Below are 26816 nucleotides of genomic sequence, written 5' to 3'. Positions count from 1 at the left end.
TGTGAGACAGAACTGTCATCTCTGTCTTGTCATGGAGCACAGTTTAAACTTTTGAAAAAGAGACAAATGTTTGTTTGCAGTGTTTGAATAACGTTCCTGTCTCTCTACAACCTCCTGTGTTTCTGTGCAAATCTGTGACCCAAGCATGACAATATAAAAATAACCATATAAACATATGGTTTCTACTTCGCAGATTTTCTTATTTCGCGGGTGGCTCTGGAACACAACCCCCGCGATGGAGGAGGGATTACTGTATTACTAACTCCTCTCTATTCTATTCCTCTTCTTGGTATCTTGCTGTGTCACTTGTTGCCACTGGTCTACTGTAGGACAAAGTGGCTATTGCCCATTCTGCTAGGCTTTAGTGACACACCAGGCCTGTTAAAGCAGCAGATTTAGAAGACATCCAGTTGTACCTTTCCCCACTTGCATTTCAAACTAAGTGTCTGAGCTACAACTTGTACCAGGATCTGTCTTTATTCATCTAATAACAAAGGTATAAATCAGAGTTGAGCTGAAATGTTTCAAGAGGCCCCTCAGCAAACTCTTTCGGGCCGGATGGTACAAAATGGGTTCAACCAAGAACAAAGACCAATAACTCAAGGAATGGCAATAGAGATGGACAGAATAGCGATTCTACAGTATGAGAAGACCCTGATTTTGTGACTTTAATCCAATCATGAATGGTTATGATTCGTTCTTAAAAACTAGCTGACCCATTCTTGGGATACACACTAACAGATTCTCTGGGGAATTCTGAAGGAACTCAGGCAATTCTCTGGATTCTCCTCTGCACCGGGATTACTCCTCAGCACATTCTCCAAAATGACTAAAATCTCTGAAACTGCTCTCTGAAACTGAAAAGCAGATGAAAAACTCTCTCTCTTTGGTGAGCTGAAACCAGTAATCTTTTTTGCTTTGTGGACCTGGAAAACTATGATCTAGTCTGCCATGCCAAAGCTGTATGCCAGTAGTCTGAAAAACCTAAGAACTAACCATTAATTCAAGAAAGCAATTACAGCATCTAAACCGTTGTGCTAGAAAGAGTAATTCTTTTCCCCAAGACAATGTAGATAACACAGCTAAGGGCCAAACAACAGAAAGCAAAATGACAGAGCAGCATCACAGAACACCACAAATAAAGTATCATGTAGCAAAGAGAAAGATGCAATGCAAGAAGAATCCTCCACTTGAACCCAAAGCAGCAGCAAAGCAGCAATTCCACAGAACATCAGTCATCAGCAGGACACCCCTGTGAAGAAAGGACCACGGGAGAGGTCCTATTGGGAACAATATCTCCCCTGGAACACAATAGGGCAACCCCCCCTAGATTGCATCGGGACCATGGCCTTGGAGCTTGGCAGCTCAACCCTATTGGGACCTGTGGTCAGTGCCAGGGGGCACTTGGACGATTCCAGAGCCCTGGACCGCAGCACTTCTGCCACACCCGGGAGTGCTGCCAGAACAAGACAGATTAGCACCTTGTGCACTTCTGTATGCAATATAAATGAGGCCGCCTCCCTCCATTCTGGGAGCCAGAGTTGGGAGGTAGAGGACAGAGCTTGCGGGAGAGGGGTGGAGATGGCACATGAAAAGAAAGACAGAGAAATAGAGAAAGAGAAGAAAGGACAAAGCCTTATATTAGGAAGGGTTGTTGTTGTGTGCTGTAAAGGCAAGAAAGAAAATAAAAATATCTGTGTGCTTAGGACCTGTGTCACTGTGCCTGTCTGTGTTGGGGCTGATTTTCCACAATATATATATATATATATGAAGTTATCATATTTCTATAATCTTTGTGTTTATCAATAAATTGTATTATTCTGTTTCTTAAAACAAGTATGCTTTAGTTACCTTGATATGCAAGGTCTAACAACTGGTGACCTGCCTCCTACAACAGAGGAAGTTAAGATAATAAAGTAGGAGCCTTACCGAAGTATTTAATTAACAACATTGCTTAAGGCAAAATTCATAATTAAATTGATTGAGTCCTCCTATACTACATTATTATTATGACTGTACCTGGGTTGAAAAATTAAAATTTGTTTTCATATTCCACCTTAGGGGTACCGGGAGCCTTGGAATCAATGAATTGAAAGATTCTGATTTCTGATTAAAGGGCCAAGCACAGACTATTTTAGATGCCTAGGTAAGGGCAGGCATCCAGTTGGCTGATCCTCCTGACTGAGTTGTTGTTTTCCACTCTTCTTTTGTCAGCTGCTCACAGTTCAATAATTAATTATTGTATAGATATTGGTCGGCTTCATAAATGTTAATCAGTTTCAGACTACGTTACAGTATTTTCCTCTCTGTTTACCAAATCAGTGTTTTTATATTTTCATTAGGTATTTAGTAATTTATAAATTTGAATTTGCATTTTTACTAATAACATTTCAAAACACTATGGATCTTCACTCAGTCAAGAGTACAGTGGAACCTCAGTTTGCGAGTAACTTGGTTTACGAGTGTTTTGCAAGACGAGCTAAAATTTTTAATAAATTTTGACTTTATAAACGAGCGAGGTCTTGCAATATGAGTAGTATGTATACGCTTTGTCTGCTGTGCGTCATATGATCACAACTAAGCTGATGGTTCTTCTCTCTCTCTCTCTCGCTGCTGGATTGTGGGCAATCATCTCCTATTCTCCATCTGAGTCAGCGTGCTTCACTCATATAGTCAACATCCGTACGAGCGCATACTGTTTACTACAGCATTGTGACTCTGTGTGCGTGCGCGCATGCATGCGTGTGTGTGTGTGCTGTGACGTGCGAGTCCCCATCTTGCACTAGCTTTATTCAGCTTGAAACGGCAACAGTGCGGTTATTTATTGTAACGGGATCTGCCACTCTCCTATACACAGACACAGCAGTCAGGCAGGGTCATGGCCAAGTAGTACTGTGCCCTGCACATTTATAATATTCCTTGTATCACCCATCGACGGCAGACGCTTATAGCATGTCCGCGATCTTTTCGGAATCATTTTTATGGCGAACGGCTGGGAGACTGCGATTGCTTTTGGACGCTCATCCGCATGTCGTCCCATTGGGTGGAATCTCACAAGATTTTAGAAACTCACTCACACCAGCCATGATTCTTTTCAAAGGTAAAGTGCAGGTTAATTTGTTTTATGTATTTTTACTTTATATTTTGTATTAATCATTTTTATATGAATAGTTTTGCGTTGTGGAACGAATCATCTGAGTCTCCATTACTTCTGATGGGGAAATTCACTTTGATATACGAGTGCTTTGGACTGCGAGCACGTTTCCGGAACGAATTATGCTCGCAAACCAAGGTTCCACTGTACTATTAAAAAATAAACTGAATTGAATTTAATGCTGTCAAGTACTAGTTGGCCTTCTGAAGAGTGGGCTTCTAATAGTTGTGAAGTACAGGGAATAGCCAAAGAAATTAATTGTTTAAGAATGATTCTGTACAGAAAATACAAGGAGGAGCCAACAATTTCCAGAATTGTTAAAAAAACTTCATTATAAAACTTACAGCAATTAGATTTTAGTCACCTTCATAATACTCGCCTTGTGATGCAATTGTCCCAGTGCTTCTCCCATTCCTGAAAATATTTCCTGTATTCATCTTTTGTTACCACATCTATGGCGTTTTTTCCTGTACTTTCCTGGGAAATGCAGTTTTGTGTGCAGCACTGCTCTGGACAATTTTTTCCCTCATGCTTTCCTGTACACACCTCAGCAGTTCGATGTAATGTCACTCATTAACAGTCTGTTCACAGAGAACAAATTCTTTATGAACAAGTCCTTTAATGTCAAAAAATGTGATCATCATTACCTCTTAAAAATCTGCCCTGGTGACTTCTACTAGTCGCATGCGCAAATAGTAGAATAAATATTAGAAATACACTCTTGATCAACTCAGTACTCTTGCCACTTGGCAGATTGATTAATCAGACTGTAGGCATACGATATCTAGTGGCATATTTGGTAACTACACCTTCCTCTTGTGCTATTGCTATTGACCAATTCTGGGAATTTCTGTGTCTCTCGTCATGCATTTCCATAAGTATGCCCATGTCTAATACAGTTTTGTTAAGTCTAAAGTATTTAAGGTGGTGGATTTTCTAGGCTGTACATTACAAAATGACCACTTGTCTGTGGCACTCATCCTTATCATAATTAAGTACTGTGCAAAAGGAAATTGAAAGACACAGTTTCTACAACAATGTATATAGCACCAAACCACCTTGACAACAGGAACATTTACAGTATGTGATCTTGTTGTTTCTTGGTTTTAGCTCATCATTCAAAATCATCAGCCTCTATTAATAGTGAGCCTTAGAACTTTAAGAATGAACACATCCAATAGTCTCACTTTTAGCACTAGAAAACCATTTTCCATTTTATGCACAATTGTTTTGCCAGTAATGATGCAAACTCTGTCATGACATTTTCTGACTGCACAAATATAAACTTTCTTATTACCAGTATAAATGAGAGAGCCTATAAGTTTAACTTTTCACTGAATTGTACAATAGCAATGATCTGTCCCTCAGATTTAGCATTGTTGGCCTCAGGAGACTTGCAGGGGAGCATACACCTATTGATATCCATGTTGCTGTGGAAAGAGTTAGTAGCTTTAAGCTCAGTGGTCCCCCAACAACATGTCTTGTTGAAACGGTACACCAGTATCTTAACATTCTATAAAGACTGGCAAAAGTCATTCTATCAGCCTGGTCCCTCACTACCTTCTACAGATGTACAGTAGAGAGCAGAACAGACTCTGCATCATGCTCTAGTATAGCATATTTAAGATGCTACATACTGTCCCTCAGAGGAAAGCATAAAGTAAAAAAGAGAAACTATGCACATATTATGTTAACTCAGCTACAGCCTCACAGCATTTCTGACTGTTCATTAGAATGCAAACTTTAAAGAAAAATATAATGTAAAGCGCATGCTACTGTAATCTCACTGTGTAAACCCCAAATCTGATTTTTGAATAGGTCCAGCTTACAATGTAAACTTGGACATTCAGGAATTCTAATGGGAAAACTAAGATAGTTTACCATTTCCTATCAACCTGGGCCTAGGAACCCAGACATGAACCAGTGCACAGTCTGCTGTTATTAGATACTTCTCCTCTGTTTCAGGTGATAGTTTCTTTAACTAGCGGTGCTACTATTGCAATATGAATTTGCCAGTAGTAATTAAAAAGCACTCCAAGTTTATTCTACATTACTACATTAAATTATATCCTGTTCTTCTTTGTTAGAAACAAAACAAAATTTGTAGTTTTATACGTAAATATGTTAAAATGACCTTCTACTAGATTTATAAACATCTGCTGGTGTGGCATTAACACCACAAACACAAAAAAATTAAACATGTTTAGAAATTGTATCTGCGGTGGGTTGGCACCCTGCCCGGGATTGATTCCCTGCCTTGTGCCCTGTGTTGGCTGGGATTGGCTCCAGCAGACCCCCGTGACCCTGTGTTCGGAATCAGCGGGTTGGAAAATGGATGGATGGATGGATAGAAATTGTATTAAATAAATTCAATACAGTATAAGTAAATGGGCATGGAAAATTTGTATAAATTTATTTGTATGCCATAGGAAGAAACTACACTGCAACATAACAAAGATACAGTTTTGAGCTAGGTGAAAGTATAAAGTATATCAGTATAAAGTATAAAACCATTTCAATTAAACTGTTATTTTTGCATAATCAAATCTACAAGAGTTTTACATGAAGCATCTGTTTTAGCACTTATGCAGAAAGAAAGAAATTAGTCAAACTTTGCAATTATTATAATTAACATTTCTTCCCTATCATAGTCATTATAGAATTTATGGCTGGATAGATTAGAAATAATATCCTTTAAAGAAGAATGTGTTAAACGTGACTATTCATTATTATTATTTTTATTGTTCCTTTAAAGAGCAATTTAAGAGGATGCCAGCCCTCAGTTAGTCAATTAAACCTTCATCTACACTTCTAGTAAAGAGCCCTGTATTTTCTTCTCTGTCTGCACAGGAATGAGAAAATTCACAAATTAAGAAGTTCCATACAGTATTTGTTCAGTTTTTCTAGTATGCAGTTTTGTCTGCTTTTCATTTTATAATTTTTTTTTATAAAGGTAATTGTAGCACTTTCAAAATGTACATTTGAAATGCCTTGGTTTATTTAATTGAAATTGTTGTTTTTGTAAAATGAAGTTTTGAACATTATAATGTATGAAGCATGTTCTGTTGTTGCTAGAAATTAGTGCTTGGATGTCTGCAAAAATAACTTTTTGTTATTTATGTACAATACACATGTTGTAGCTTGTTATAAAATGAAGCATATTATTTTAAAAACGAATGCAGAAAAAGACAGAATTTTAATAGAAAAGGGCATATAAGGTGTTTCTAACAACATCTGTAACATTCTAGCAGACTGAAAAAGACAAATTAGACACTTATATCAGTTATAAAAACCATATGTGTTTTTAATTGATTGGTTGATTCTGTTCTATCTCAAGTAAGACAAAACATAACTTTTATGTAAGGCCCGAGAGAAAGAGACCTGGTCAAAAGTTCATGCCAAAGTTCTAAACAGAAAGACGATACAGGTCAATTGTCAACCCTTGCTGCTAACCACAAACTGAAGTCTAGAAACAAGAAACTATAAATAAAATGAAAAGCATGTAATGTTCTTTAAATTCAATATTGTAGCAAATACCGCAACAAACGACACAATAATAATGGGAAAAATAGTCGATATTTAAATGGAAAGGTATATAAATAAAATAATATAAAAAATGAGTTCTTAGTTGTAGAAATTCCCAAAATTGATAGAAACATCACCCAAAAAGGTCAGATAAAACAAATAAAAAAACAAAAACATTCAATCATGACAAATTCTAGGATAAAGAAGTATAAAATACTATCAATGAGTACTAATGTACTGCAAGAATTTGGAAGTTTACTTTTTTTGTACTGAAGAGAATGCTGATTTCTATTATTTTATTATTGGCTTCTTTCAGACTGACCTATTTAATATTTGCATTTAAACTTGGAAAATGCATATTTTCATTTTAGTTTTGTTTCCTTTATGGGGATGGGGTTTAGAGACATTTTAAAATCACTGAAATCACAGGGTTTGCATCCTGGTTCCTCCCTGCGTGGAGTTTGCATGTTCTCCCCATGTCTGTGTGGGTTTACTCCAGATGCTCCGCTTTCCCTCCACAGTCCAAAGACATGCAGATTAGGTGAACTAAAGATCCTAAATTGCCCCTAGTGTGTGGATGGGGTGTGTGTGTTTGTCCTGCAATGGACTGGCACCCTGTCCAGGGTTTGTTCGTGCCTTATGCCATATGATAGCTAGGACAGGCTTCAGGGTGTTTTTTGCTAGGTACAGGGCCACCCATGTGTGTGAAATCATAACAGCTATCTTATTTAACACTGACACACAAACTTCATCATTTCTCTCGAACACCACACCCACATACAACAAAATTATTTAGAAACTGAATTAAGATCATTCAGGCCAGCATAAATGAATGGCCATAGAAAATTCTTATAAATTTATGCTTGTGCCACAGGCAGGAAGGACAACATAACATATCTACCAGAAACTAAAAGTATCTCTACAATTCTGAAGTAGGGGAAAGTAAAATGTCAGTTATAAAACCTGTGCAATCACATTTATAAGATTTTGTTTATAAAATACGTACCTCTTCTAGCATTTCTGCAGCAAGTGTACAATTTTGATATAATTTTTTCTGAAAGAAATCATATGTAAACTGAGATTAAGGTGTAAAGTGTTACAAGAAAGTACACAGAATATTATTGAAATGGAAAGGATTTGAATATGTATCTGTTAGCACACAATGATATTAAATCCATCAATACTTAGTGCACTTCATGGACAGTGGGAAGTGTTAACAGAGGGGGCCACCTCAGGGATGGAGTGTCACAGAGATTACTGCAGATCATCACACATAGCAGTATTTGGCAATTTTATTAAGATGATTCAAAGGTGGTTCATTTAAAATTGATATCAAATTAGTACAAATTAAGATTGCCTCATCATAAAGTGGATTGGAATAAATGTCTACCAACAAGAAACAATGAACGTTATCGATTGTTTTTACTCACTCAAAATTGGCATATTCAGTCATTCTACTTCTACCATCTTCTAAACAAAACTGACTTACCACACATTAGAGGAAAAATTGTACTTTATTCTGTTTTGTAGTGGCTTGGCTATATGACATATTTTGTGCCCCTCCTCCCATTTCCTCAGTAATTTTCTTATAATGCATGTAAACATGCAAAAAGCACATAATGCTGAGTGTTGATTGGTATTGCAGACTTCCAATGTAGATGTACAATAGCCCTGGATTTTTAAAAATGTCATTGTTTTCATAAAAAAATATAATGTCATCAGTATACAGTAATCCCTCGCTATATCGCGCTTCGCCTTTCGCGGCTTCACTCCATCGCGGATTTTATATGTAAGCATATTTAAATATATATCGCGGATTTTTTGCTGGTTCGCGGATTTCTGCGGACAATGGATCTTTTAATTTCTGGTACATGCTTCCTCAGTTGGTTTGCCCAGTTGATTTCATACAAGGGACGCTATTGGCAGATGGCTGAGAAGCTACCCAGCTTACTTTTCTCCGTCTCTCTCTTGCGCTGACTTTCTCTGATCCTGACGTATGGGGATTGAGCAGGGGGGCTGTTCGCAAACCTAGACGATACGGACGCTCGTCTAAAAATGCTGAAAGATTATCTTCACGTTTCTACCTTCTGTGCAAGCTGCTTCCTGAAGCGACATGCTGCACAGTGCTTCGCATACTTAAAAGCTCGAAGGGCATGTATTGATTTGTGCTTGTTTGTTTTTCTCTGGCTCTCTATCTCTCTCTCTCTCTCTGCTCCTGACGGAGGGGGTGTGAGCTGCCGCCTTCAACAGCTTTGTGCCGCGGTGCTTCGCATACTTAAAAGCCAAACAGCCCTATTGATTTGTTTGCTTTTTTTCCTCCATCTCTCTGACATCTGCTCCTGACTTGAAGAGGAAGATATGTTTGCATTCTTTTAATTGTGAGACGGAACTGTCATCTCTGTCTTGTCATGGAGCACAGTTTAAACTTTTGAAAAAGAGACAAATGTTTGTTTGCAGTGTTTGAATAACGTTCCTGTCTCTCTACAACCTCCTGTGTTTCTGCGCAAATCTGTGACCCAAGCATGACAATATAAAAATAACCATATAAACATATGGTTTCTACTTTGCGGATTTTCTTATTTCGCGGGTGGCTCTGGAACGCAACTCCCACGATGGAGGAGGGATTACTGTATTTCAAATTTGTGGGAGGAGTATCTGACTCAAATATGACGACTGTCCATTAAGTCAGCTCTACCTGCTTGGAGCTCGAAAGTGGAGGCTCCGGGCTGCATAGATACCCGACTCTCAATTGTAGTGTGCTTATCCAACAAGCTAGCTGATCTGGTGGCTTTCCTTCAGCCACAGCACAGTTATGCTGCCTGATGGGAAGTGTAGTCCCTTCGTTTGCACAGCTATTAGGTTGCAGATGAGATAAAAATGTAAGGAGGAAAAAACATTTTATATATACTAAACAGCATTCTTCCTGTCTCAATGGTGCAGATATTAACTGCTTAATTAATAGATAGATAAATAGTAATGGCAAAGATCTGAGATTGTTTTTGTGAAGCAAAACAAATTCAGTTTTCCTCAAATGGGAAGTTCAGAGTGACTTTATGACTGATTATATTTTATCATTACCATGCAGGTAGTGAAGTGGAAGTGTTGCTGCATTGCAGTAAAGAGATTGTGGGTTTGCCTCCCAGGTCCTCCCAGTGTGGCGAGTGCTTTGAGTAGAGAGAAAAGCACTATCTAAAAGATTAATTAATTATCATTCCAAGGGTGGGAAATTTGCAAAATAAAAGCATCCTATACTGTATTTTCTCAATTTGTTCAGTTTACAATTTGGTCTGGTTTTCATTTTTTTCTTTTTTTTTAAAAGACACTGTAGCACTTTTGATGTGTATTTCTTAAATAATATCATACTCATACATCTGATGGCTATGTCTTTCCCAGATGAGAGAGTGCTGCGTTCATTTGGTGCAATTTTGCTTATTTCATTCAAACTGCCTCTTTTTTCAATAAATAAAATATTGAATTTTTTTGAAGAACTTACTTCTTTTAGCACAGTACATAAGCAATACGGCTACTGTTGGAAAGGAGACAAAAGTAAACAGATATTAGAAAAATGAATGAAAATACGCAGAAAATTAGTGATCAGCATTTGAATGATCTAGATAATTTTGAAGAAATGCTCCACCCAAAACATATATATTTAATATATTACTTACCTCATGTACTTTGTAGGGATGAGGGAGAGGGTGAGAAAAAATTTTAATCTCATGTGGAAAACACATGCATTTTTTCTAAAATATCATTAAATAGTTACTTCTGGAATATTCAGTGCTCATTTTAAAAAGTAACCTAAAGCCTCATGGGATTGCCTTCTTGAATTGAAGACAGGCCTCTTGATCAATGAATGACAAAAAGAAAATTTCATATACTCCAAAAAACATTTTAACAATATTGAATACCTGACTGGTGGATTATATGATTACTAGACAAAGAGCTTGTTTCGACAACGTAAGATGAAATGGGCACGAGTTTGTGTCAGCAGTGTATGAAGAACAAATGATAAGTAACGAAGAAGTTGTTTTGTAATGATTGTAGTCCGCTTTACTCATTACTGTACAGGCTTGTACTGTTAGTTGATGAATTTTCCAGGCCTATAGTATAATATTGAATGATGAATGTTCCAGTACAATATGGAATAGTAATAAGTATATGCACCACAAACCTGATATAGGTGTATTGAATGAATGCGTAATTGAATCAGAATGCGTAATTAGGCCTAGAGCTGTAGTCGAAATCGCCTTTCAGGCCTCTAGAGCTTTAATCGAAGTCGCCTTTCTCTTTGAATTTTTGCGGCCGTAAATCCACCGCCTGCCACGATGTTGGGGTTGGATGTCGGTCTCATAAGGTTTTTCGGGCAGCTGTGCAGAAGGCGACTGCGCATTCGGCTTCGGACGTGCGCAGAAGGCGACTGCGCATTTGGCTTCGGGCGGACGTGAGTGAGTGAGTGAGGAGGCAGGAGAATTATGTATTAAGATGAGTAATATGAGAATGCTCATTACAAGTTGATGTTGTGTACCATTGTTTGCCTTAAGTCCCATTGTGTCAAGAATTTTGTTATGTTTTCATGAAACAAAAGATGACATTTACAAATTTTTCTTGTTGGGAAAGATTATTCCTTTCAGTTTTTGAGATGAATTAACTACTAATTAAATTTTCTGAACAGTGCTATCTGTTGGGAGATGAAGTGGCAATGCCCTATTTGTCCTTAAAGGAGAGACGACTTGAAAGTAACTTTCTAATATTTTTATTATTTTTTTAAAACACAATGTACATAGAGAACGTCCATAGATAAATAACTAAACTAAACATTAGCTCTTTAAATCTGGCAAAACCTGTCTCCCTAAATCTGCACCTCCGTTGGGAAAGCCCAACCTGAAAAAATAATGGAAGTGGCACAGGCTTCAAGAAACCCTCTGGGTTCTCTCTGGTCTTTCTGCATAGGACTCATGCCCAGGCAGGCCACACTCAAACTTAAAAGGCAGGCCTTCTGGTATGCAATGACAAAACTTGGCTACACCTTTAATAGTTCAATGAGCTTCAGAAAGTATATATATATATTAATAAACCTAAAGAAAAAGGAAGTGAAGTACAAAACATCCATGGCATAAAAAATTAACAAAAACAAGGAAAAAAAAGAGGTTTGCCTAAAATGTAACCAAAATCAATTAAAGACAGTCCATAATACAAAAGGCAATCCACAAAATCAAAAAATCTAAATTTTAAATTCTAACAATGAAGTGAATTCCAAAATTCATCCAGGATATACAGGCTGAAGGCAGTCCTTTCTCATTTTTCTTGGACATTTTCAAAGCCTGCATTTCTAAAAGGAAATAAAAGTCCTAACCTGAGGCGTATGCCTTCCCCAGAGGAGGTACTGCTAGAAGCATCTTATAGGACTTAAATTATTTCTCTGACCAAGGTCACTGCAACTGTTGAAAAACTCATTTTTTCTCCCTGGGAAACACTACCAGGGTACTGGATTGAATGCACTATTCAACAGTTAAAACTTAGATCAGGAGGAGTAACTTGAATTCTGCCCTGGCTATTTTATCAAAGAAACAACTTTTAGTTTTTAAATAAATATTCAGGAGGTCATGAGGGTTTATTGTTTGTGGATTTGGAGAAAGTATATAATAATAATAATAATAATAATAATAATAATAATAATAATAATAATAATAATAATAATAATAATTTTATATAATTGTGCCTTTCTAGAGTCCCAACAACAATAACAACATTTATTTATATAGCACATTTTCATACAAACAATGTAGCTTAAAGTGCTTTACAAGATTAAATAAAAAGGAAGTTAATATAAAACAAACAAATAAGATTAGACAATAATATTATACAGTATGTAACAAAGAAAAAGGTAAAGTCGGATGGCCAGGAAGACAGAAAAAAAAAATTCAGATTACAAAAAAAAAAAAAGATTACAATATAAAGCCATAAAACTGTACATTTAAATAAATAAAACAAACATCTATTAAAGAATACATGAAAACAACAAATAATCAGAACAATTCTGAAGGATAAAATCTATAGCACTGAGGAGGCAATTTTTTTTTTTAAATTTTATTTATTAATTTTATTGTAATCATTCCATACAAATACTGTAGATCAATTTATAACAAAAGAAAATTGAAGACAAATCAAACCCCACCCCTGAGAAGGAGAGCTTAGCCAAAGGAGAATTGCTTAGGGCTTTTTAATAAGGCAAAAATAAACAAAAAAAAGGAAGAAATATATATAGGTAAATAAGAAATGGAGAAGGGAAGTAAATGCGGTAATAGTTACTTCTCTTATTCTAAAATATTATTGATTAGATCCTGCCAGGGCGGCACGGTGGCGCAGTGGTAGCGCTGCTGCCTCGCAGTTAGGAGACCAGGGTTCGCTTCCCGGGTCCTCCCTGCGTGGAGTTTGCATGTTCTCTTCTTGCATGTGTGTGGGTTTCCTCCGGGCGCTCCGGTTTCCTCCCACAGTCCAAAGACATGCAGGTTAGGTGGATTGGCGATTCTAAATTGGCCCTAGTGTGTGCTTGGTGTGTGGGTGTGTTTGTGTGTGTCCTGCGGTGGGTTGGCACCCTGCCCAGGATTGGTTCCTGCCTTGTGCCCTGTGTTGGCTGGGATTGGCTCCAGCAGACCCCCGTGACCCTGTGTTCGTATTCAGTGGGTTGGAAAATGGATGGATGGATGGATGAATAGATCCTGCCAGGTTTTGAAAAAATTCTGTACAGATCCTCTAACTGAGAATTTGATTTTTTTCCAATTTCAAATAATATAAAACATCGGTTTCCCACTGACTTATCAGCGGAGAGTTACGATTCTTCCAATTTAACAAAATAAGTCTGCGTGCCAAAACTGTAGTGAATGCAATCACCGTTTGCTTGTCCTTCTCCACTTCAAGTCCGTCTGGAAGAACACCGAACACAGCTGTTAGTGGGTTAGGAGGGATTGTGACCCCAAGGCTGACTGAAAGGCACTTAAAAATTTTGGTCCAAAATGATGTTAGTTTGGTGCAGGCCCAGAACATGTGACCCAGTGAGGCAGGAGCTTGGTTGCAGCGTTCGCAGGTTGGGTCTCGCCCTGGAAACATTTTGGACAGTTTTAGCGAGACAGATGAGCTCGATATATAATTTTTAGTTGAATAATTCTATGCTTTGCACATATGGAGCTCGAGTGAATTCTCTGCTTTGCTACCTTCCACTCCTTTTCTGATATATTGATTAAGAGATCTTCTTCCCAATGTCCTCTTGGATCTTTGAAAGGTAAGGACTCTAATAAGATTTTATATAATGTGGAAATGGTGTTTAATTCCTCGAAATTCAGCAGTATTTTTTCCAGCATGGTGGAGGGTACGAGGTGAGGAAAATCGGGCAGTTTCTGTTTAACAAAATTTCTAATTTGAAGATAGTGAAAGAAATGTGTAGCTGTGAGGTTGAATTTGGAACATAATTGTTCAAAAGATGCAAATATGTTGTCTATATAAAGATCTCTGAGCATTTTAATCCCAAAACTTTTCCAGATATTAAAAACTGGATATGTTTGCGAGGGTTGAAAGAGGTGGTTCTCTTGCAGAGGTGCCACAGATAAAAGATTTTCCATCTTAAAATGCTTTCTAAGTTGGTTCCATATTCTGAGTGAGTAAAGCACAATTGGGTTATTAGTATATTTGCGATAACTTGCATCTATTGGAGCGCAGAGCAGGGAGTATAAAGAAGTACTACAAGATTTTACTTCTACTGTGAACCAAGCCTGTGTATGTTCATTTTTTTGTGTCCAGGTTTTTATGGCTTGTATGTTTGCTGCCCAGTAATAAAACTGAAAATTAGGTAAAGCCATGCCACCTTCTGCCTGAGGTCTTTGTAGGGTCGCTCTTCGGATACGTGGGTGTTTTGAGTTCCAAATGAATGAGGTTATTGTTGAATCTAATTGCTTAAAAAATTATTTATTGATATATATTGGAATGTTTTGAAATAAAAAAAGAAGTTTAGGAAGGATATTCTGAGGAGGCAATTCTGAAATGGTGCCAGGATATCACCAGGGAAGCAGTTCCAAAAACCCAATGAGCAGTACAACTAACAGTCTGACCTCCCACGGAAAACAGGAGAACTGAAGGGAGAGCAAGAAGGCCAAAAGTAGAAGAGTAAAGTGAGCAGACTGGTGTATTATCTATAAGAAGATATTTTAAATAAGTGGGAGCAGATTATTGAGTGCTTTGTAAGTGAGGACAAGAAGCTTAAAGTGTACACAGTACTTGACTGGAAGCGTTTTATTTTTTATAGAAGAGGTTTGGTGTGACTGTGATCCTTAGAGAATGTATTGAATAGTGAATGAAGAAAAAAAAACAATTTAACAAATATTGGGCATGCTGAAACCCTCCTAAAACCTAGTTGGTGATAATTATTTAACTACAAGGTACAAAAGAAACTCGATTACATACTAAACACTATACTAATCACTATAAACAAACACTCATGACACAGACCAAAACACAGTCCAGTTTCTCAGCTGCAGATGATGGGGGTGAATGAAATTACATCTGTTACGAAAAGCCTCCTGAATGAAATGCAAAGTTTATCTTACTGTACTTCTGGAATGAGATTGGCGGTTTTTCTGAAGATTATAGCATGTTTGAAAATGTTGACAAATCCAGCACAGTCGTAAAACCACATGAGCAAGTAGTCACAAAACAGGAACACAAATCCAGTGAAACTGTAATCCTAGAGGGAATCTATGAGTACGACGGCCAAACAGGCTATAAATCATGTATTTTTGTGCATAAGCTATTGGTTAGTGAATATTTATTATCGGTTTGTATGCATACTTTATTGGTTTGTGTGCGTATACAATACTGGTTTCAACCATATGAAGCAGTGGTTAATGTCCGTATATTATTGGTTTGTATATGCATATCACCGCTTTGTTGATTTGCACGTGTATGTCACTGGTCCTAGTACATTTGTTATTGGTTTGTGAGTGAACTGCATTGGTTTACGCTTGCATGTTTGTTTGCCTATGAACTGTATTGGCTAGCACGCAATCCGATAGTGAATATTCATAAACCAGTAGTGTTTATATATAAAGCAATAGCTTATGCACAAAAATAGATGAATTATGGCTTGCCTGGCCCCTCATAGGGTATCTTAATCCAAATGAATTGATACAGTGGTCACAGCAATAACAGCACAAAAGACACAAGACGATCGCAATCCAGCCAGTTTCTTATGGCTCACTTTTAAATCTAGTGCTTCTTCTTGTTTTTCCCAGAAACCCTGCGGCAAAAGCCAAAGCTGCTCAATGGCACAATACTCATGGGATTGCTGGTAATTTCAGTAAATCCAAAGCAGCACTGCTATAGTAGGGTAGTGAAGGACAAAGTGTTGAAATGATATGAAGGTGATTAAACACAGTAAGTGATATAGCATTAATGTGAGATTGAATAGACAGACCGCTGTCAAAACAACACCAAGGTTCTTGCCTTGAGTCTAAGGAATAGATATGTCCCAGACACAGATGTTAACATTTACAGATTTTGAAAGGATATCTTTAGAGTAAAGCCAGCCACAGGGGATGCACAAACCAGTGTTTCTTCATTCCGGTCTCAAGCCCAGATAAATGTGGAAGGTTACGTCAGGAAGGGCATCCGGTGTAAAATTTTGCCAAATTAATATGCGGATAACAATACAAATTTCCATACCGGATCGGTCGAGCCCCAGGTTAGCAACGACCACCATCAATACTGTTAGCCAACAGGGTGCTGGCGGAAATTGGGCTACTGTTGGCCGAAGAAGAGGAAGAAGAGGGGGGAGACATGTCCAGAGGAAGGAGGAGAGGAGGAAGGTAAAGAGAGTTGAACTGAAGGTAGGAACTTTGAATGTTGGCAGTATGACTGGTAAAGGAAGAGAGTTAGCAGATATGATGGAGAGAAGGAAGGTTGATATATTGTGTGTGCAAGAGACTAAATGGAAGGGGAGTAAGGCCAGGTGGATTGGAGGTGGATTCAAATTGTTCTAATACGGTGTGGATGGGAGGAGAAATGGAGTAGGGGTTATTCTGAAGGAACAGTATTGCAAGAGTGTTTGGGAGGTGGAGCGAGTGTCAGACAGAGTAATGATTATGAAGCTGGAAATTGGGGGTGTGATGATGAATGTTGTTAGTGCATATGCACCGCAAGTTGGGTGTGCGATGGATGAGAACGAAGATTTTTGGAAGGAGTTGGATGAAGTGCTGAACAGTGTACCCAAGGGACAGAAAGAGGTGATTGGAGTGGATTTCAATGGACATGTTGGTAAAGGGAACAGAGGAGATGAGGAGCTGATGGGTAGGTATTGTGTCAAGGGGAAGAATGAAAAAGGTCAGATGATAGTGGATTTTGCCAAAAGGATGGACATGGCTGTGGTGAATAGGTATTTTAAGAAGAAGGAGGAACATAGGGTGATATACAAGATTGGAGGAAGATGCACACAGGTAGATTACATCCTATGCAGAAGAGTCAATCTGAAGGAGATTGAAGACTGCAAAGTGGTGGCAGGGGAAAGTGCAGTTAAGCAGCATAGGATGGTGGTCTGCAGGATGACGTTGGAGATCAATAAGAGGAAGAGAGTGAGGGCAGAGCCAAGGATCAAATGGTGGAATTTGAAAAAAGGAAGACTGCCTAGGTTGTGTTTAGGGAGAAGGTGAGACGGGCACTGGGTGGCAGTGAAGAGTTGTCAGACACCTGGGAAACTACAGCAAATGTAGTAAGGGTGACAGCAAGAAGGGTGCTTGGCGTGACATCCGGACAGAGGAAGGAGGAAAAGAAAATCTGGTGGTGGAATGGGGAAGTACAGGAGAGTATACAGAGGAAGAGGATGGTGAAGAAGAAGTGGAAAATCAGAGAGATGCAGAAAGTAGACAAGGGTACAAGGAGATAAGACACAAGGTGAAGAGAGAGGTGGCGAATGCTAAAGCAAAGGCGTATGATGATTTGTATGACAGGTTGGACACAAAGGAGGGAGAAAAGGACCTGTACCGATTGGCTACAGAGAGGGACCGAGCTGGGAAAGATGTGCAGCAGGTTAGGGTGATAAAGGATAAAGATGGAAATGTACTCACAAGTACTCACAAGTGAGTAGAGTGTGTTGAGCAGATGGAAAGAGTACTTTGAGAGGTCTATGAATGAAGAAAATGAGAGAGAGAGAAGGTTGGATGATAGTGAATCAGGAAGTGCAATGGATTAGCAAGGAGGAAGTAAGGACAGCTATGAAGAGGCCGTTGGCCCAATTGACATACCTGTAGAAGCATGGAGGTGTTTAGGAGAGATGGCAGTGGAGTTTTTAACTAGATTGCTTAATGGAATCTTGGAAAGCGAGAGGGTGCCTGAGGAGTGGAGAAGTGTACTGGTGCCGATTTTTAAGAATAAGGGGGGTGTGCAGGACTGTAGTAACTACAGGGGGATAAAATTGATGAGCCACAGCTTGAAGTTATGGGAAAGAGTAGTGGAAGCTATGTTAAGAAATGAGGTGATGATTAGTGAGCAGCAGTATGGTTTCATGCCAAGGTAGAGCACCACAGATGCGATGTTTGCTCTGAGGATGTTGCTGGACAAGTATAGAGAAGGCCAGAAGGAGTTACATTGCGTCTTTGTGGACCTGGAGAAAGCATATGACAGGGTGCCTCGAGAAGAGCTGTGGTATTGTATGAGGAAGTCGGGAGTGGCAGAGCAGTATGTAAGAGTTGTACAGGATATGTACGAGGGAAGTGTGACAGTTGTGAGGTCTGCTGTAGGAGTGACGGATGCATTGAAGATGGAGGTGGGATAACATCAGGGATTGTTTCTGAGCCCTTTCTTATTTGCAATGGCGATGGACAGGTTGGCAGACGAGATTAGACAAGAGTCCCCATGGACTATGATGTTTGCTGATGACATTGTTATCTGTAACGATAGTAGGGAGCAGGTTGAGGAGACCCTGGAGAGGTGGAGATGTGCTCTGGAGAGGAAAGGAATGAAGGTCAGTAGGAACAAGACAGAATACATGTGTGTAAATGACAGGGAGGTCATTGGAATGGTGAGGATGCAAGAAGTAGAGTTGGTGAAGTTGGATGAGTTTAAATACTTGGGATCAACAGTACAGAGTAATGGGGATTGTAGAAGTGAAGTGAAAAAGAGAGTGCATGCAGGGTGGAATGGGTGGAGAAGAGTGTCAGGAGTAATTTGTGACAGACGGGTATCAGCAAGAATGAAAGGGAAGGTCTACAGGATGGTAGTGAGACAGGCTATGTTATATGGGTTGGAGAAGGGGGCACTGACCAAAAGCAGGAAACAGAGCTGGAGGTAGCAGAGTTAAAGATCTATCTTACTAAACCACAGTTAATTTATGCACGGCGGACGCACCAAGGCGCATGCGCACTGCGGCCTTGGCGCCCGCCCCAGAGTCCAGAGTCAAACACACGCATGCGCACTGCGACCTTGGCACCCGCCACAGAGTCCAGAGTCAAACGCAGCGGCATCCCAAAACGCGGCGGCGCCTGCCCCAGAGTCAAACGCAGCGGCTTCCCAGAGTCAGTAGGTGGCGCCCAAATAACACAACGTGCTGCGCCGTGGCGCCCGCCCCAGAGTCAAATGCAGCGGCTTCCCAAAACGCGGCGGCTTCCCAGAGTCAGTAGGTGGCGCCCAGACAACACAACCTGTGAGAGCCCAAACAACACAACCTGTACAGTCATGGATACAAACAATGAACGAAGGCGCCCACACAAAGAAACCGCTTTAGTTCAAATAGGGTTATTAAATGAAATGGAAACTTTACCATGCCTACGACCTGTAAACTACACCTGTGGTAAAGCATGCACACCAGGTTGTACAGCCGCCCAGACGCGACCTATCACACCACCGCATATACCCTCCATGATATTTCATCACGCGGCGGCTTCCCACCGAGGCGCATATTGCGCCGTGGCGCACGCCCCAGAGTCAAATGCAGCGGAATTTGCTGTGCTCCACTTCGCCCCAGAGTCAAATACAGCAGCTTCCCAAAACGCGGCGGCTTCCCAGAGTCAGTAGATGGCGCCCAAACAACACAACCTGTAGGGTGAAACGCAGCGGCTTCCCAGAGCGCGACGGATTCCCAGAGTCAGTGGGTGGCGCCCAAACAACACATCCTGTAAGCGCCCAAACAACACCACCTGTAAACTAGACTTAATGAACGAAGGTGCCCACACAAAGAAACCGCTTTAGTTCAAATAGGGTTATGAGTTTGGAGACAAAGTCAATGAGGCGAGATTGCGTTGGTTTGGACATGTGCAGAGGAGAGATGGTGAGTATATGGGGAGAAGGATGTTAAGGATAGAGCTGCCAGGTAAGAGGAAAAGAGGAAGGCGTAAGAGAAGGTTTATGGATGTGGTGAGAGAGGACATGCAAGTGGTGGGTGTAACACAGGGGTAGGCAACGTCGGTCCTGGAGTGCCACAGTATGTGCAGGTTTTTGTTCCAACCCAGTTCCTTAACGAGAACTCAATTATTGCTGATGAAGCACATATTGCTTAAGTGACATTTTAATGCTTCATTTTAGTGGTCTCGCTTGATAAGGTTCTCCAACCTTAATTGCTTATTTCAATCTTAAACTGCTGCATTCAGTGTTTTAATTGCTCCTTATTAGCAATAAGATGTAAAACAGGGGTAGGCAATGTCGGTCCTGGTGAGCCGCAGTGGCTACAGGTTTTCATTCAACCCAATTGCTTAATTAGAAACCAATCATTGCCAATCTCAGACCTTATTTAATTTTATGGCTTGTTAGTCTGTGCAATGTAAGGCTCTTATATCGTAGATTTTTTTCCTTTCCAAGGATATCATCCAAATGATTTGAAGCCTAAAACAGATCATTTTCAGTCTGTCACATTTTTCTATTAAGTGTTTTATGAAATCAAACCGTGCATGATGAACACACACAGATGTAATTGGAAAAAAGCTAGCTGGAGAACTGCTGGCTGCTTTGTCTTTTACATCTTATTGCTAATAAGGAGCAATTAAAACATTGAATGCAGCAGTTTAAGATTGAAATAAGCAATTAAGGTTGGAGAACCTTAACAAGCGAGACCACTAAAATGAAGCATTAAAATGTCACTTAAGCAATATGTGCTTCATCAGCAAAAATTGAGTTCTCGTTAAGGAACTGGGTTGGAACAAAAACCTGCACATACTGTGGCACTCCAGGACCGACGTTGCCTACCCCTGGTGTAACAGAACAAGATGCAGAGGACAGAAAGATATGGAAAAAGATGATCCGCTGTGGTAACCCCTAACGGGAGCAGCTGAAAGAAGAAGAAGAAGAAGAATAAGAAAGGATATCTTTAGAGTCCACAAGAGGCATTTCAAACTTAGCAATATTAAGCGGACCATGTACATCATGCTGTCTTTCTGTAGGTGCTATAAATAAATAGGGGATTTCAGAACCATGTTTCTGTGTGCCTTTCAGGCTTTGTACGTCTGGAGGAACAGGTGTTTTTGCATACTTGAGAGTAACCTGAATCTGCTTAAAGTGGGCGTATCTGCAATGGCTGTGAATTCACCTCTCTTGGTGTAAGTGACATGTACTCAGTGAAACAAAGTCTGGAAGACCTAGAAATCAGAAGGTATGGTCCGTGACCAGATGATATCCTCTGGGTGTTATTAGTGAATGATTTTTGATACAATAGTGAGACTGACCAATGTATTACTGAAGCAGATTTATATATGTAAAGGTGGCAGAGATGTGGCATCTAAGAGCTTGGAAAAAGTCCCAATTTATTTATCTAATTCTCTGTTATCCAGTAGTAGAAGGGTGTTGTATCATGTTAGCCATTATGGATGCAATGAGAAGTCAAACAAAATGACACGTTTTATCCTGTCATCAACTACAGTGTGGAAAATTTGCAGGAGCAGCTGGACGGCAGTCTAGTCTGAGTTATAGGACCACCACCAGGAGAAGCAGAATGTGCATTGAAGAAGGTAACCAAAAACACTTTTTGACACAAACTGCATTTTCTATATGAATAAAAAGCAGCAAAAACTATGTAATATAGGATTATGGGATACGTAAGATTCATGTGTGTTTGTTTTTTCTTGTTTCTATTTTTCTTAAATAAATCAGTTTCAATTTCATTCTGAGTTGCTGTGTGGAACTCTCTGCATTATTTACCAGTGTCCTGACCGACACTCCAGAATGAACACTACAAGTCCTGAACTCATTACAGATACAGTCGTCCTTTGCCACATCCCATGAAACTAAAATAGCATTGCCTACTGTAGAAAAATTAGATGGGTATATAAACTTTATTAATAATTTTTCTTCCATTACACAGGAAAATTAATTGATAAATTCATGTTTACAATTTTAATACATGAAAAAGATAAAAATGTTTTATTTGGATGCCAGTTTCTCATATCAAGATTTTTATTGTTAATTTAAAAATTGACAGTTGATTTGAGATATCTTGTTTTGCAATGTGCACTGAAGAATACGAGTAATCAATTCAGAAGCTCAAAGATCATGGGGTTAGTAGAGTGCCATGAAACCTGTCTACATACAACATTATACATTAATTTAACTGTATTTTAAACAACATATATGATGCAATTAATAAAATCTTGAGAACTGCTCAGTCACTACATTTAAAATGCTAATAAATGGTATTTAATAATAATAATAATACATTGTATTTATATAGCGCCTTTCCCATGCTCAAGGCACTTACAGAATATAATAAAGAACGGCAGCGTATACAGTATATAGCATTGTACAAACCAGATAAATAAATAAAGAAGATTAAGACAGTGAATTCTGAAAAAAAAAGAAACAGACAACATAATTGATGGTCTAGCGCACACACACACAGGTTACATTGGCATCTTGACAGAGAAGTAAACTGAGAGAAGGGTAATAAAGTCAAGTAGAGCTAAAAGCCTTCCTGAACAGATGAGTTTTGAGTTGTTTTTTAAAAGAATTCATGGAGTCAGCTGACCTGATTAATTTTGGTAGGTCATTCCAGAGTCTGGGCGCTATACAGCTGAAGGCCCTGTCACCCATGGAGTGTAGATTAGTGAGGGGCACAACAAGATTGCCAGAATCAGAGGACCTTAGTGGGCGGGCAGGCACATAGTGATGGAGAAGGTCACTGATGTAGTTTGGTGCGAGGTTAATTAAAGCTTTGTAAGTTATTAGTAGGATTTTATATTTGATTCTGTAAGACACAGGGAGCCAGTGGAGACGGAGCAGGATGGGTGTGATGTGCTCGCTGCTGCTGGTTCGAGTAAGGACTCTTGCAGCTGAGTTTTGAATAAGTTGGAGCTGTGATAGAAGATTAGAAGGGGCACCTGCTAGTAGGGAATTACAATAATCGATGCGGGATGTGATAAAAGCATGGACAAGTTTCTCAGCGTTAGAAAAGGAGAGGAAGGAGCGAACACGGGATATGTTACGGAGGTGAAAGTAAGAAAGTTTCTTAATGTGATTTTTGTGGGCGGAATAAGAGAGGGAGGAATCAAAAATGACACCAAGATTTTTTACAGTAGAGGCAGGTCTGATGAGATCACTGCCAAGATAGACTGGGAAGGAGCTCATTTTATTAAGTTGCATTTTAGTCCCAATTTGCAGGAGTTCAGTTTTATTGCAATTTAACTTTAAAGAGTTCTGCTCCATCCAGGTTTTAATTTCACTAAGGCAAGTTGTGAGCTGAGAAAGCTCTGATGAAGTTCCACTTTTAACATTGAAATAGAGTTGAGTATCATCTGCATAAAAATGATAACCCAGTCCATAGCTACGGATAATATGGCCAAGGGGAAGCATGTAAATACAGAAAAGCAGAGGACCGAGGACAGAGCCCTGAGGGACTCCTTGTGTGACTGGCGCTGAGCTGGATCTGCTCTTGCCAAGACTAACAAACTCTTGCCTATCAGTCAGATAGGACTTGAACCACTGGAGGGCAGTGCCAGAGATAACCAGCATGTTCTCCATTCTGGACAGTAGGATGTCATGTCTAACAGTGTCAAATGCTGCACTGAGGTCTAACAGAATTAATATGCTGGTTTGTCCAGAGTCTGCTGCCATAAGCAAATCATTGGTTATCCGTAGCAGAGCAGTTTCACAGCTGTGCCGTGCCCTGAAACCAGACTGAAAGGGTTCCATCAAATTATTAGAGGTTAGGTAATTGGTGAGTTGGGAAGCTACAACACGCTCAAGAACTTTTGACAGGAAAGGTAAGTGGGAAATAGGCCGGAAATTGTTAAGATTGTCAGCATCAAGACCAGACTTTTTTAACATTGGGGTTACAGAAGCAATTTTAAAAGTGAGCGGCACAGAGCCAGTGTCAAGGGATGAGTTTATTATTGTTGTAACAGTCGGGATTATGGCATGAAGGCAGGATTTAAGTAGTGTGGTGGGGATGGGGTCCAGTACACAAGTAGTCGGCCTCATCTTACAAAGCAGGTTATTAACAAACACAGATGTGACTGGTGAGAACTTAGAGAAGGAGCTGGATGGAGTGGGAAAACAGGGAGATATAAACAGATGATGTATTTATGTTAGTTGAATTATTTAGATCATTAATTTTGTTACGGAAAAAGTGGAGGAATTCCTCACAGACTTCAGTAGAAGAGGTAGTTGGGCCAGATGTGGGTTCGAGTAGTTTATTAACTACAGAGAACAGAACCCTTGGGTTATCGTGGCCACTTTCTATTATTCTGCCATAATGGGGGTTCTTGGCAGAAGTTAGTGCTTCTCTGTAAGCTCTTTGGTGGTCAGAGAAAGCCTGGATGTGCACGGTGAGGCCAGTCTTACGTGACATTCTCTCAAGGCGTCGGCCAGCTGCTTTCATAGATCGCAATTCTGAGCTATACCAAGGAGCTGAACGTTTATAGGAAACCTCCTTATATTTTAAAGGAGCTGTTTTATCTAATGCTGAATGAAGGGCTGAGTTATAGTGGTCAACAAGGCTATCTAGTGTTGATGGAATACGTGAAGACAGTAAAAGATCAGAAATGGATCCAGAAAGGATACAGGGACAGATATTTTTAAGGTTTCTGTAAGAAATTTGTCGTTTACAGGTAAGAGGAGGGAAAGGTAATGAGACAGTGAAAAATACTGCTTTATGGTCAGAGAGTCCCAAATCAGTGCTGTAAATGTTGGCAACAGATAGTCCAGAAGTGCAGATCAGATCCAATATATGACTGCCAGAGTGGGTTGGAAAATCAACATGTTGTGTCAAGTCAAAACAGTCCAGTAAGGATAGGAATTCATTCCTCAGTTTAGATGTGGGGATGTCAATATGGATGTTGAAATCACCAAGAAGGATAATTCTCTGAGAGTAAGAGCTTAGGTGGGTCAAAAGTTCAATCAGATCGGATAAGAAGGATGCATTGTATTTTGGGGGACGATAAAGAACAATGAGTGAGACAGGACCTGATTTCGTTATTAGTTTAAGAGCCAGGCACTCAAAAGACAATGGACAGTCAATCGGGATTCGTTTAATGTTTAAGTCATCTCTGACAATTACTGCAAGCCCGCCGCCTTGTCTTGAGCTGCGAGGCTCTGAGTGGAAAGTGAAACCAATTGGAGTCGCCTCTGTGAGACACGCAAATTCATTTGGTTTTTGCCAAGTCTCCGTTAAACACAGAATATCAAGTTTGGTGTCAGTGATGAGTTCTGACAGCACCAATGCTTTGCCATTAAGAGACCTCGAGTTAAATAGTGCAATGTTAGTTAATGAGGCTTCTTTTTGCACAGAGCCGCGATCAGGGTTTAATTCCACATAATGTAAATATGGCACACTGACACTTCTATTTCCAGGGTCATACTTTATTAATCCCCAAGGGGAAATTCACATACTCCAGCAGCAGCATACAGATAAAAACAATATTAATTAGAGAGTGATAAAAATGCAGTGCAAGTTAAAAAATGCAAGGTGGAGAGTACGAGACAGGTATAACAGTCAATAACATTGTATAATGTTAACGTTTACGCCCCCGGGTGGAACTGAAGAGTCGCATAGTGTGAGGGAGGAACGATCTCCTCAGTCTGTCAGTGGAGCAGGACATTCAGTGTGTCGCTGAAGCTGCTCCTCTGTCTGGAGATGATACTGTTCAATGGATGCAGTGGATTCTCCATGATTGACAGGACCCTGCTCAGTGCCCGTCGCTCCGCCACGGATGTCAAACTGTCCATCTCCATGCCTACAATACAGCCTGCCTTCCTCGCCAGTTTGTCCAGGTGTGAGGAATCCCTCTTCTTTATGCTGCCTCCCCAGCACACCACTGCGTAGAAGAGGGCGCTCACCACAACCGTCTGATAGAACATCTGCAGCATCTTATTGCAGATGTTGAAGGACGCCAGCCTTCTAAGGAAGTATACTCAGCTCTGTCCTCTCTTGCACAGAGCATCAGTATTGGCAGTCCAGTCCAGTTTATCATCCAGCTGTACTCCCAAGGTATTTATAGGTCTGTACCCTCTGCACACAGTCACCTCTGATAATCACGGGGTCCGTGAGGGGCCTGGGCCTCCTAAAATCCACCACCAGCTCTTTGGTTTTGCTGGTGTTCAGTTGTAGGTGGTTTGAGTCGCACCATTTAACAAAGTCCTTGATTAGGTTCCTGTACTCCTCCTCCTGCCCACTCCTAATGCAGCCCACGATAGCAGTGTCGTCAACGAAGTTGTATTGGAAGTCTGATGTATATAGGCTGAACAGGATGGGAGAAAGCACAGTCCACTGCGGCACTCCTGTGCTGCTGACCACAATGTCAGACCTGCAGTTCCTGAGACACACATACTGAGGTCTGTATGTAAGATAGTCCACGATCCATGCCACCAGGTATGAATCTACTTCCATCTCTGTCAGCTTGTCCCTAAGGAGCAGAGGTTGGATGGTGTGGAAGGCGCTAGAGAAGTCCAGAAACATAATTCTTACTGCACCACTGCCTCTGTCCAAGTGGGAGAGGGATCGGTGTAGCATGTAGATGATGGCATCCTCCGCTCCCACCTTCTCCTGGTATGCAAACTGCAGAGGGTCGAGGGCGTGGCGGACCTGTGGCCTCAGGTGCTGAAGCAGCAGCCGCTCCATGGTCTTCATCACATGTGACGTCAGGGGGACAGACCTGAAGTCATTCAGCTCACCAGG

General features: G+C 40.1%; 1 protein-coding gene across 1 annotated transcript in view; it reads right to left on the bottom strand.

Annotated features, from left to right (window-relative positions):
- The window catches only part of LOC114645139 (E3 ubiquitin-protein ligase TRIM39-like), a 220174-nt gene that overhangs the window by 125021 nt on the left and 68337 nt on the right, over positions 1-26816 (bottom strand). The window contains exons 15-16 of the mRNA XM_051922355.1: positions 10173-10205; positions 7686-7733 (exon numbers count right to left, since the gene is read on the bottom strand). Coding sequence (XP_051778315.1) covers positions 7686-7733; positions 10173-10205 — 81 coding nt within the window. The remainder of the gene's footprint in view (positions 1-7685; positions 7734-10172; positions 10206-26816) is intronic.

The sequence above is a fragment of the Erpetoichthys calabaricus genome, chromosome 2 (assembly GCF_900747795.2).
Source record: "Erpetoichthys calabaricus chromosome 2, fErpCal1.3, whole genome shotgun sequence".
Taxonomy (NCBI): Eukaryota; Metazoa; Chordata; class Cladistia; order Polypteriformes; family Polypteridae; genus Erpetoichthys; species Erpetoichthys calabaricus.
This window is presented reverse-complemented; position numbering and strand designations above follow the sequence as displayed.